Source organism: Dromiciops gliroides, chromosome 2 (assembly GCF_019393635.1).
Source record: "Dromiciops gliroides isolate mDroGli1 chromosome 2, mDroGli1.pri, whole genome shotgun sequence".
Classification (NCBI taxonomy): Eukaryota; Metazoa; Chordata; class Mammalia; order Microbiotheria; family Microbiotheriidae; genus Dromiciops; species Dromiciops gliroides.
Window position 1 is genome coordinate 324613849 of NC_057862.1, and position 13423 is coordinate 324627271.

At 38.6% G+C, this 13423-nt stretch overlaps 1 protein-coding gene across 1 annotated transcript in view; it reads right to left on the reverse strand.

Moving 5' to 3' along the window:
• The window catches only part of GEMIN5 (gem nuclear organelle associated protein 5), a 44260-nt gene that overhangs the window by 17087 nt on the left and 13750 nt on the right, over nt 1-13423 (reverse strand). Inside the window, exons 11-16 of the mRNA XM_043989166.1 lie at nt 12966-13102; nt 9715-9788; nt 8369-8550; nt 5953-6092; nt 4959-5130; nt 3771-4001 (exon numbers count right to left, since the gene is read on the reverse strand). Coding sequence (XP_043845101.1) covers nt 3771-4001; nt 4959-5130; nt 5953-6092; nt 8369-8550; nt 9715-9788; nt 12966-13102 — 936 coding nt within the window. The remainder of the gene's footprint in view (nt 1-3770; nt 4002-4958; nt 5131-5952; nt 6093-8368; nt 8551-9714; nt 9789-12965; nt 13103-13423) is intronic.

A 13423-nucleotide genomic window follows, 5' to 3' on the forward strand; every position in this document is an offset into this window, starting at 1 on the left:
TACTCCTTCAAGCTATCATCCTGTAAGTCTCCCTTTTTACTGCCCAATTCCTTGGAAAGAAATCTATGCTCAGTGCTTCTATTGCCTTACCACTCACTCATTTCCCAAATTCTTACAAGCTGGCTTCCTCTTCTACCACCTGAACTGAAACTGTACTTTCCAATGCTAATTGGGATGACCATTTTTCCAAGCCATAAGCAGCTTATCTTCTGTAAAGCATATGATCCTTTTGAGTAGCTTCTCATCCTGGATTGACTTTCTTCCTTAGCTTCAGGGACATGACATGGCTCTCTCCTACTTCTCGTCTTATTTGACATCTGATCATTACCCAACTTGTGCCTTTCTTATGTTTTCCCTAACTTCTCTCCCAGAGCTTTGCTCTGGGACCAATTTCTCTTTACCTTTTCTCTCTTGAAGACTAGTCCTACCCTGACAACTGCTGGCTAGATACACTGCCCTAGATGTCCTTATGACATCTCAACTTCAATATGCCAGATACATAATTCATTATCTTCCCCCTTACCACCCTCTAAAACCAAACCCTCTTCCAAACTTTCTCTTCTGTTAAAGGTACCACCACCTTTAGGATTACCCAGGTTTGAAGCCACAGAGTCATCTTGGACTCTTTCCTCTTACCCTCACATCCAATCAGCTCTCAAATCTCAACAACATCTTATATCTGTCCCCTTCTCTCAGTGTGTATAATCCCCATTCTAGCTGTGCCACCTAATTGGTCTTCCTTCTTCCACTCTCTCCCCTCTCCAATCTAAAGGATTACAGATTCAGACCTGGAATGAGACCCTTCATTTTCAGATGAGGAAACTGAGGCAAAGAGGACTTAAACAACTTGCTACGGGTCACATAACTGGCAAATGTTTGAGGTGAGATTTGAACCCAGGGATTCCTAACTCCCAGCCCAGCACTCATCAACTACTACATGCTGCTATCCTCCACAAAGCTGTCAAAATAATCTGGGACACAGGTGTGGCTCCCGATTGTCTATAGCATAAAATAAAAATGTCTCATATTTGTTTATCCAGTCTTAGTTCACACTACTTTCCCTTTCGTGAACTCTATGCTCTAGAAATGAATACTCTATTAACTGCCTCCATGTATTTACACAAGCCAACTTCTCTCCCCCCACCCTCCAAAAGGCACTCTTTTCTCATTCCTTTTTCTAATCTTAATCTTCCTTCAGGGCTCAGTTCTGGTACCATCACTTCCAGGATGCCTTCCCTAATATTTCCCTCAATGATTTGTAGTGGTCTTCCACAATTTTTGTCACTCTATACTTGTGTGCACGTATCCCTCCTTTTTCATAGATAAAGTGTAAGCTCCTTGATAACAAGCACTGTTTTGTTTTTTTTTGTATTCCCATACCTAACAAATGATTGCTGAATTGAATTTATGTGGACAGGTTATATGTAAACTTTCAAGTGCTTTGGAAATATATGAAAATTACAATAAAATCAAAATGGATAGGGGGCGGCTAGGTGGCGCAGTGGATAAAGCACCAGCCCTGGATTCACGAGTACCTGAGTTCAAATCTGGCCTCAGACACTTGACACTTACTAGCTGTGTGACCCTGGGCAAGTCACTTAACCCCCATTGCCCGGCCAAAAAAAAAAAAAAAAAAAGCAAAATGGATAGATGACCCAAACATGAAAGATCATACTATCAACAATTGAGGGAGAATGACATAATCTGTCTTTCATAGCTATGCTGGGATAGGCTGGGCTGAACTGCTGGGTGGGTGTGAGGTGTGCAGGAATTTCTTAATCAAACAAGGGATTAGAGGCAATTCAAAAAAGACAAAAATGAAAATTCTGCATGAACAAAACTAATGTAAATACCCTAAAAGTGGAGCATTTTAATGGGAAAAAACCCTTTGTATTATATGTCCCTTATAGGATTTGACATCAATTAGTGAATAAATATTTATTAAATGCCATCTACATGTCTGGCACTGTGCTAGGTGCCAAGGACACAAGTACCAAGAACAAACCCTTCTACTCTCAAGGAGCTGAGTGGGGGGAGTTAGCACAAAGATTCAAGAGCCACTCTCCATAGGAAAAATTTCATTCTTAAAGAACCACCTATTAATAGTGACTGTATAGGGGCAGCTAGGTGGCGTAGTGGATAGAGCACCGGCCCTGGAGTCAGGAGTACCTGGGTTCAAATCCGGCCTCAGACACTTAACACTTACTAGCTGTGTGACCCTGGGCAAGTCACGTAACCCCAATTGCCTCACTAAAAAAAAAAAAAATAGTGACTGTATAGGGGCAGCTAGGTGGTGCAGTGGATAGAGCACCGGCCCTGGATTCAGAAGTACCTGAGTTCAAATCCAGCCTCAGACACTTGATACTTACTAGCTGTGTGACCCTGGGCAAGTCACTTAACCCTCATTGCCCTGCCCCCCCCATATCTATATCTATCTCTATCTATCTATCTATAGATATAGATAAAGTGACTGTATAAAAGATTATTTCAAATTACTAATAAGAGAAATACAAATTAAAACATCTCACACCCAGAAAACTGGTAAAGATGAGAACAATCAATATAGGAGGGGTTATGGAAAGATAGAAATCACTACTATGGGAGCTGTGAATTGATTCAGACTTTCTGGAAAGCAATTTGGAATTCTCCTGAAAAGAAAGGAACACTCTTTGACACAGTGATCCCACTGGTAGGCAGGTATAGATTAAAAGGAAGATGATGACAGAGAAGTTCCATTTATACCAAAATATTCATAGCAGTGCTTTTTGTAATAGCAAAATAATCGATAATAAAGTAGATTCCCCCCAAATTAGGAAAGAGTTAAACAAATTGTAGCACACAAAGGTATTGGGACATTACTATACTCTAAGAAACAATGAATACAAAATCCAGAGGCTGAATATATAGATATGGGAGTCATCTTGGCAGAGATGATAATTTAACCCATTGGAGCTGGTTAGTAAAATAAGAACCCTTTATTTTAAGGCCCAGGAAAATGCACCAGAACCCTTGTCTTCTTGGCTCTGGGATGCAGTAGAGAATAAGCAAGCTGGGTTGGGGAGGAAACACCCATATCATTAAAATAACTATCAAAGTATAAAACCTGGATACCACTATATTTTTATAAAACTCCCCCAAAGAACCAGGTATTTCTGTAGTCAGTGTTATTCCTTCCTACCAATTTGATAGAGCCTATACCTTACTACACATCTTCACCTACACAGTCCCAAATGTTTAAAGACACTCCTCAAATCAAGATATTACTTAATGATGATTAGAATTATTGCTCTGGGGGAGTAAATGGTCCTGAGAGTGATGATGTAGCTTCCAAAAATACCGAAGGTACAGCTAAGGCTGAGGCACTGGAAAAATCAGGGTCATGTTGTGAGAGGCAGAACAACTTTTCCAGAGCAGGAGTTTGAAATCTTTTTTGTATCATGGACTCTCCTTTGGCAGTCTGGTCAAGTGTATGGATAAGTCTTTTCACAACAATGTTTTTAAATGCAAGATCAAAAAAGAAAACAATCATATTGAAATATGGTTATCAAAGTATGGAAAAAACAAGCTTATGGATCCCCTCAAATCCAGATTCATCCTCCAGGTGAAGATTCTAGACAATAGATGGAAAATTAAGTCTCTTGTATATTAGTTTTTATGACTTTGCCTACTGTTTGAGGGTGATGAAATGAAATTTAGTATAGTCTATATTTATGTTCCCCTTCACCATAACCTTAACTATCATGTCCAAGGAATCACAGAAGACTATTTACCATTTGAAGAGATGCCATTGGGAATTTCTGGCTCTTGTACTTCTTCTTCACCTTCCTGGTCCGACACCCCATTTTCAATGGGTAGAGAACTGTCCTTGGTGCAATCCTCTCCATCGACCACATCAATCACTTCTTGCTTTGTTGCCACTTTCCCTGTCAGTTTTTTCTTTTTCTTGATCTTGGGTTTAGGCTGAGAGAGCCTTTTCTTCTCTAACTCAATACTTTTTTTGCCTGAAGGAATCATAAATTGGAAAAAAAATGGACTAAAACGTTTTTGGCAATAGGACTGAGGTGGGCAGTCTCTCAACATGGAACACTCATTTTGTAGACATCATAAAAGATGTTTCTCCCTGGTAGCCAGAATTACAATGGCAGCCTCAGAAACTGAGATGCCCATGTGAGAGGACCGAAGTGAAGGAACCAGGATCTTCACACATCCCACATAAAACAAAGAGAAAACAAATAGCTAAACTCATAAGTCCACAAAAGGAAAAAAGGCAATAATTTAAAAGCCTAGCAGAGCTGAAGAAACTGAAAACCTGAGAAGAATAAAAGTGAAAAAAAGAAACCACATAAAATAGATTAAAATCCTTAGGGGGAAGAATGACAGTCAAATACATTAAACAAGAACTGGCAAAGCTAAGAAAATCATAAGCCCAGATAAAAAAAAGAGTAGGAAGAAAGTACAAAAATGTTAAAGAAATGAAAGGAAAATAGGAGATGCTAAAAGAAAATGAGAAAGGGACTAAGGAAGAAAATCACTAATATGGAAAGTACAATCAAAAGTATTTCTTACAATTCACAAAAGAACAAACAGCAGACTTAGTACAGTGCAAAGTGGAATGGCATCTACTAAAGATCAATGCTGGAAATATTGGTTCAATAAAAACCCACTGAATTATCCCAACTGGAAAACAGTGATAATCTTATCTACCAGCAAGTATAGGTTCAAGTTCAAAATACATTGGAAATGGGAGAGAAACACCTGGGAATGCTAGGCTTGTTATATTATGTTCACTGAGAGAAAGGCTAAAGGAGTGTTTTAAAGTGTGCGCGCGTGCGCACACACACACACACACACACACACACACACACACACACACACACACACACACACTCTCTCTCTCTCTCTCTAACAAATATTTGCTTTGCACCACCCATACACATTCCAGGTTTTTTAATACTCACCTTGAGGTGGCCGGGTATGATCCTGCATTGAAATTAGCCATTTGTGTACACAGAAATCATCAGCCCCTGAAAATATTGAATCTGGATCCAGGGGGGACCACTGAACACAAAGTAATCTTCCCCGGTGACCTCGGTAATTGCAAAGAGGCTCTTCCCTGAGAACATCCCATACCTGAACAAAACCAATAGTAACCTATGAGCAGAATCTTAGATCTGTGTATGTGTGTGTGTGTGTGTGTGTGTGTGTGTGTGTTACCTACTTTTATTATATTCATTGTTGCTTCAATGTATTCTTCCCCTTACTTGGAAGGTGAGTCAGAGAAACCAAACCAAAATGACACTAATACTCTCATACAATACATAAACCCTTTGCCCTCCAGGGCCTAGACAACCCATCCATCAATATAGAGGAGAATATTTTCTCATAATAATCACCGACATTTACATAGTGCTTTGTTGTCCAGCTATTTCAGTCATATCTGACTCTTCATGACCCCATTAGTGTTTTCTTGGCAAATACACTGGAGTGGTTTGTCATTTCTGTCTCCAGCTCATTTTATAGATGAGGAAACTGAAGCAAACACGGTTAAGTGACTTGCACAGGGTCACACAGCTAGTTAAGTGAGGCCGGATCTGAACTCAGGTCTTCTAGACTCTAGGCCCAGTGCTCTAGCCACTATGCTACCTAGCTGCCCTACATAGTGCTTTAGGATTCACCAAGCACTTCTACATTACCTCAAATTTGATTCTCACAACCCTATAAGGCAGGTACTACAGGTATTATTATCTCCATTTACACATGAGGAAACTGACACAGAGTGGTTAAGTGACTTACCTACACACACAAAGTGAATACATTTCTAAGAATCAATACTAATTCAGGGCTTTCTTTTAAACCATGCTGCTCAATGGCAACATTGTGAAGAGGACAAGGAAAGGGACTATTACTATAGGACTTCATTAAGCAGGCATAGACATAAGGCATTTCAAGTACCTGGGCTGTGCCATCATAGCAAGCAGATACTAATCTTCCATCATGATGAGGGCTCCAAGCCAGACTAGTGATTTTAGCTGTGTGTCCAGAGAGGGTTCGAAAGGGTTCTGTAATTGTCACTGGTGATTCCGGGGTGCTCTCTGTAAAACAAGCCATATAGATCTTGCCATTTCATAAAAAATAACCCAATGTACAGAGGAAGAAGTAAATTACAGTACAACCAAAATACAGATTTCTGAAATTTCTGAAAGCTACTGGAAATCTTTAATAAACATTTCTGGAATGCCTAAAATAATAAGCATTTAAATCTGGACTTTGTCATTCATAGTGTTATGACAGACGTGATCTCAGCTGACTATGCTCACAACAAACCAGGGCAGGAAACAGAGGCTCAGAGTGGTTTAGTCATTTATCCAAAGTCATAAAGTTAGTAAACTGGCAGATCTGGGACTCAAACTTAGTTTTCTGACTACAAATCAAGTTCTAGTTCTAGTTAGTTTTGCACAAACAAATCTAAAACAGGTAAAATTATAAAGGAAATAGCAGGGGAAAAATATCTTTGTAGCAAGTTTCTCTGATAAAAGTCTCATTTCTAAGACACATAAATAAGTGATTTAAATTCAAAAGGATAAGAGCCATTCTCCAACTGATAAATGATCTAAGGGTAAGAACAGGCAGTTCTCAATATGTGAAAAAAAATGTTCCAAATCACTAATAATTTAAGGAACGCAAATTAAAGCTATTCTGAGGTTCCACTTCACACCCATTGGATTGGCACAGATGATAAAAAGAGAAAATGACAAATGTTGGAAGGGTTGTGGGAAAACAGGCACATCAGTGCACTGTTCATGGAACATGGAACTATGAATGAGCCTAACCATTCTGGAAAGCAATTTGAAATTATGCGCAAGAAGTGACTAAACATGGATGTCTTTTAATCCAGATATGCCACTGCTGGGTCTGTACCTCAAAAAGACTGAGGAAAGAGGAAAGGGTTTTTTATATATAAAAATAATTATGTTAGCTCTTTTTGAGGCAAAAACTTGGAAACTTAAGAAGATGTCTCCCAATTAGAGAACAGCTGAACAAATTGTGGTATATGACGGAATACTATTATGCTGGAAGAAATGTGTTAAAAGATGATTTCAGAGACATGGGAAGTCTTGTATGAATTGAAGAGTGAAGTGAGCAGAGTGAGAAGAACCATCTGGACTATTAACATCACTAATATAAAAATGAACAATTGTGAAAGACTTAATAAAACTAATCAACTAAATGATCAACTATGATTCCAGAGTACCAATAAAGCAACACACTTCCTACCTTGTAACAGAGAGGTAATAGATGAATATGAAGAACAAGGGATTAATTTTTGGATGTGATTAATATGGAAAGATTTTGCTGAGCTGTGCTTATGTAATACAGGGATCCTGGTATTTCTTTGTGTCTTCCTTCAGTGGGTAGGGGAAGATGGGAGGGAAAAAAGCTGGAATGCTTCATAATTTAATAGTTCTACTCCATGTCTTAAGTGATATAGGAAGAAAACACTGTACTAAACAATGATACAAGCAGCAACCAAAATAAATTCATTTCACTTACCAATTTATCCATGCATCAATTTAATTTTTTTTTTTAAATCTGGCAATCACCCTAAAGATCTGAAATTGGAATTGTTGGGACACAGACATAATCTTCTGAAATGCTGTTTCTTATATGCCACTTACAAAGCTTATCTATAGTTTGCTTTAATAGGAAAACTTCAGATCCTACTTTTGGTTCTTCTTTCTTTTTCTTTACTGATAAATCTGGTTAAGAACAACACTTGGAAACATGCTAGGAGTGTTCTTTGCACTTGTTTCTACCATAGCTATGGACAAAGAAAATCAAGTATTTACTGCATACATACTAGATGTGCTTAGCACTGTGCCATCTGGAGAGCGGAATACAAATATAAGACATATAATACCAGACAGTAAATAAGCACCAAATATAAATGATATGGATGCTAAGTACTGTCAGAATTCAGAGGAGGAAAGGATTATTTCCTGTAGGGATGTAGTACAGGTGGAGCATAAGTTGGATCTTGAAGGTAGGTAGTGAAAGTGAAGATGGCTTGTCTTAGGAACAGTAAACAGATCAGTTTAGGTGAGAAAAGGAAAATAAAGCTAGACAAGCAGGGTATCGTTGATCCTAATATGCAACTGGGAAGCATGGAAGCAGAGGAGAGATTATGAGCAATGTGATGTTTTAGGGAAATCAATCTGTTACCTGGTTTGCCTCTAAAGAAGTAAACTGTTGCAGTTTGTTTTATAATACTAAAAAGAAGTTAAAATGGTACCAAGCCTGGTATGGAAAATTACTTGACAACCAATGGCTTACTCCTTTTAGGTTAGTAATAGAAGCTGAAATCCATTACCTATGACATTCTTCAAGTTATGCACATAAATGACAGCATTGTTGGATCCAGAGGCTATCAGATAGCTTAATTCTGGGTTGGTCCCGTGCTCATGGTGCCATCGAATGGCATTCACTAGCTTGTGGTGCTGCTGAATGGTACAGATCAATTTTAAGTTAGGAGCCTGAAATATTTCTATAGATCTGAAATGAGAAACACATAAAGACCAGAAAAATGAGTGATATTATAATCCTACTCAAACAGTCTCTCTCCTACCAAATTGGGAAAAGAGGAGATAAGTGGTCTCATGACCGATTCTGCAGATTACTTACTGTGCCCCTTCTCCCAAGAACAACCACTACAAAAAGCTGAGTTCAACGACTAGGATTCTCAAAGGAGTATTGACAGTTTCCTTACATCTTTTTTTTTTTTTTTTTAGTGAGGCAACTGGGGTTAAGTGACTTGCCCAGGGTCACACAGCTAGTTAAGTATTAAGTGTCTGAGGCCGGATCTGAACTCAGGTACTCCTGACTCCAGGGCCGGTGCTCCATCCACTGCGCCATCTAGCTGCCCCTAGTTTCCTTACATCTTAAATAATGGCTAACATTTAGAGAAAGTTTGAAGGTTTACAAAGAGCTTTATATGCATGGTCTTACAATTTTTTGTTTAAACCACAAAATCTGGAAAGCTCTGCGAACCTTCATATTAAAAAAGGGAGCGCCAGTGACTGCTATGTAGCTTATACTACATTCTTAATAACTAATGTATCAAGTGCTTTATAGCTATCAGGACTTGTATAACAAATCTCATGTGATCCTCAAAACAACTATGAGGTAGGTCATCCAAGTAGAATCATGTGTGACAGAGGAGGCTAAGCCTGGTTCTCTGCAACTGGGGCTTGTAACTCTGGCCCGTCCCCCTTTATATGATACCATTTTGATTCTGTTGCTTTTAGGAGAAGATTAACCGCCCCCCCCCAAATAAAGAGACATCAAATACTATTTTCCTGAAAGATAAAAGAGAAAGAAAGCTTACTGAAGTCTACAGAACAATTTTGCTCAACTTCTCTTTCTTTAAAGGTGTAGATGGATTTGCTTTTAACACAGGAAACATAATCACTATCGTGGCACAACATGTCATCTGCTATGGAAGGGCAGGCAATACAGCAAGCACACTCTTCCTTTATTACCATGGAAGATGCCCAAATCATTCCTTGTGGTTTCCCCCACATGTCAGATGCTTTGTGCAGCAACAGTAGATCCAAAGTAACATTGGGTTTCCCCAAACAACATTACAGATGGCATTCTCCAACTGGTAATGAAATATATATGAAAATGACAATTAACAAAAAACAAACACACACATACCCATCTTCATTGCCAAGAGCCATGATTTTGCCATCTGCTTTCCAGCTGATCTCTGTGTGTGCTGGCAGTTTGTACTAGAAAACAAAACAAAGCCATCTTTAGTATTCTACACCACAAATTCTGCAAACTTGTGATGAAGAAAGTATAAGGGGAAGACTCTTTAAAAAACTCTTTAAAAAAAGGAGAATCTTACCAGAGAACATGAACTTATGAGAAAATGAGATTCCAGATATTTCTATTCTACAAAATCTCATGTAAGATAAAGATCCCTGACACAATATCAATTCCTGATGTTGAAATTAAAGGGCATCTGATGCCATCATCACATTATTTTCTAAGCACTTGCTATGTATGAGGTAAAAATGTGTTAGGTACCATGGGGTATACAAAGATGTATGTTGTCTGCTTCCATGGAGCTCACAATTTAGAGATATGACTTTAAAATAACTGAAGATAGCAGAGACTAAGTGCTCAATGACTGGTATGGACAACAAGAAGCAAGAGAGCTTCCTATGGCTTCAGGAAACTGTGGAAAGCTTCTAGGAGTTAGGATTTGAATCTGGCTTCAAAGGGGCATCTTTCCTCTCCAAACCCAACCTAATAGTGGACCATTTCAGCCTGAATCCCAGGCCCCCTTGTCCTATCATCACTTGTCTCTTGCAAACTTCAGCCCCAGATTACTACCACTATGCCCTGATTCTACATATAAGCTGGGAAAAACTAGATGAAATCTTACAACAATGTGGTTTGGGTACCAGACCTCAATTAGGCCCTTATGACAAGCAAGATGGCCCTTTTATTCATTCACTAATTAATTCCCTAGTTAAATCTAACAGAAGCTATTCTAAAACTTCTATTCCCTCCCCAACAAAAAGACCCCAATCTCTACTTTTATTTTATTCTGTCATGCCCTGAAGCTATCATATTTCTTTTCTCCCTTTTATAGCTAAACCTGTGGAAAAAAGTCTATACTTATCTCCATCTTCTCACCTCTTATTTATCTCAATCCCTTGCAATCTGCTTTGCAATTACTCAAATTGCTGTTTCCAAGGTTAGCAAAATCTCTAAATCACTAAATATGGCCACTTTTCCCTCAGTCCTTATCCTCCCTTGGCTTCCATCATGATACTCTCTCTTGGTTTTTCTCCTGTATCTGGATGTTCCCTTTCACCTTCCTTTGATCCAAAGTTTACAATCAAGAGGTTTTCACTCTTTCTTTATCCTCTACATTTTATCAGATGCCAAGTTTCATCACCTCCCCTAGAATTCTCATATTTATTGCTTTCACTGCACTCACACTCATACCACTCTCCACAAAGGCCTTCTTTACCTTTACCTGGACTATTGCAGTTGCCTCTTAAGTTGCTTCTTTGCTTCCTCCTATGCTGTTAACCTTCCTAAGGCACAGGCTTGATTATCTTATTCTTGGGCTTCAATGGGTCCCTATAACAGCTTTTAGGATAAAGTAAAGGCTAGTCAATGAAGTACTAAATGCTCCCCACAATCTGGTTCCTACCTACTTTTACAGATTGTCCATACACTGTACTTTAGCCAAATTGTACTGCTAGCTAATCCATCCTCTGTCTCTGTGCCTTCACACAGACTACATTATGACTGCAATGAACTCCTCAGTTCTATCAGAATCCTTGACTTCAAAGTTCAGCTGAGGTTCTATTTTCTCTAATAAAGCCTTTGTTTATCTTCCCTTCCTCTCAACTATTGGGGTTTTCTATTACTTGAAATATCTTTTATTCACTTAACCTGTTATATTTGCTGGTAGAATGTAAGCTTCTTTAGGGTGGGGACTGTTGTGGGCTTATTTTTATATCTCCAATGATGAACACAGTGTTTTGTTTTGGTTTTTTTTGGTGGGGCAATGGGGGTTAAGTGACTTGCCCAGGGTCACACAGTTACTAGGTGTCAAGTGTCTGAGGCTGGATTTGAACTCAGGTCCTCCTGAATCCAGGGCCGGTGCTCTATCCACTGCACCACCTTGCTGTTCCTCTGAACACAGTGTCTTCTAGATAGTGGTTGCAGCTATGTGGCACAGTGGATAGAGCAGTGAGCCTAGAGTCATGAATCCTGAGTTCAAATATGACTTCAAACACTTACTATCTGTGTGACCTTATGAACAAGTCACTTAGCCTTGTTTTTGCCCCAGTTTCCTCATCTGTAAAATGAACTGAAGAAGGAAATGGCAAACCACTCCAGCATCCTTGCTAAGAAAACCCCAAATGGCGTAACCAAGAGTTGGACATAACTGAACAACTTGCAGATAGTGGAAGCCTAATAAATGTGTTGAATGAAAAGGTATCAGCAATATTACCATTTAACATACCACATGTTCTAACATTTATGTTGACCACATAAAAGTTATAATTAAGCAATGTTGAAAAAAATTCCTTTGGAAGAATAAAGGATTTATAGCTTAATTTCATTTCCAGAGAGAGAGTTTCTTGTCTAACAGCACAGAGTAAACACGAGGTGCTTAATAAATGTTTATTGACTGATTCTAACAGTTAAATTGCTTTTAGATGACATAAAAGAGTCTTAGACACTTGACACTTAGTAGATGTATAACCCTAGGCAAGTCACTTAGGCCTGATTGCCTCCCCAAACCGGAAAACAAAACAAACAGGCAGATGACATAAAAGCAGGGATTGTTGCATTCTTTCCCCAGTATTTCCAGTACCCAATAAAGAGTAAGGTGCTTAACAAGTGCTTGTTTACTGACCAATTGACTGAACAATCTGTGACCCTGGGAGAGAAATAATTTCACCTCCCTTGGGTTCATTTGCCTCATCTCTAAAATGAATTGACTGATATAGCATATGACCTTGAATTCTCACCTAGCTATAAGAACTGTGATCTATGAAATGTGTCAACAAAGCTTTTAAAAAGCATAATTTAAGATGGACTTGGGAAAGAAACAAGTTAAAAAAAAACTGTCCTAATAATATTAATGTTTATCTCAAAGGGTTTTTGTAAAGCTCAAATTAGATAATGGATGTAAGCACTTTGCAAACTTTCAAGGATTGTAAAATATTGTTATTAAAATGCTAATTCAACAAACAACTGAGACCAACCAACTTTGGGAAAAAAATTTAGTGTCCATTAGAAAATAAGAATTGTTTTAGATGTGTGTTCCCTTAGGGCATACAAGTAACTTTCAACAGTCTCATCCATAGGCTGGAAACCTAAGAAAAATCTGTATTGCTAGTAATGAGGAAGTGTTGTCTTACAAAACTCACTTTTATTGCATTGGTGTCTCTGATAACTTTGTTGATATCGTAGGCCTCCCCACTGAGTTTCCAAGGATTGTGTTGCAAGATGATTCCTTCACCTGCACAACTGTACAAAGTTACAGCAGGTCTGTCACCATCTCCACCTAGGTAAGAAAGATGAAAGGGGTTCAACATGACTTGACTATTCTCAACAATACAATGATCCAAGACAATCCTAAAGGACTACTGAAACATACTATCCACCTCCAAAGAAAGAACTGATATTGATGGAACAGTATATTGTTTCACTGAGCATGCTTCTACTGCACAAAAACAACCATAAGAAAACTATATGGTTTATTTTATTTTGTGGGGTGATAAGGGTTAAGTGGCTTGCCCAGGGTCACACAGCTAGTAAGTGTCAAGTGTCTGAGGCTGGATTTGAACCCAGGTCCTCCTGAATTCAGGGCTGGTGGTTTATCCAC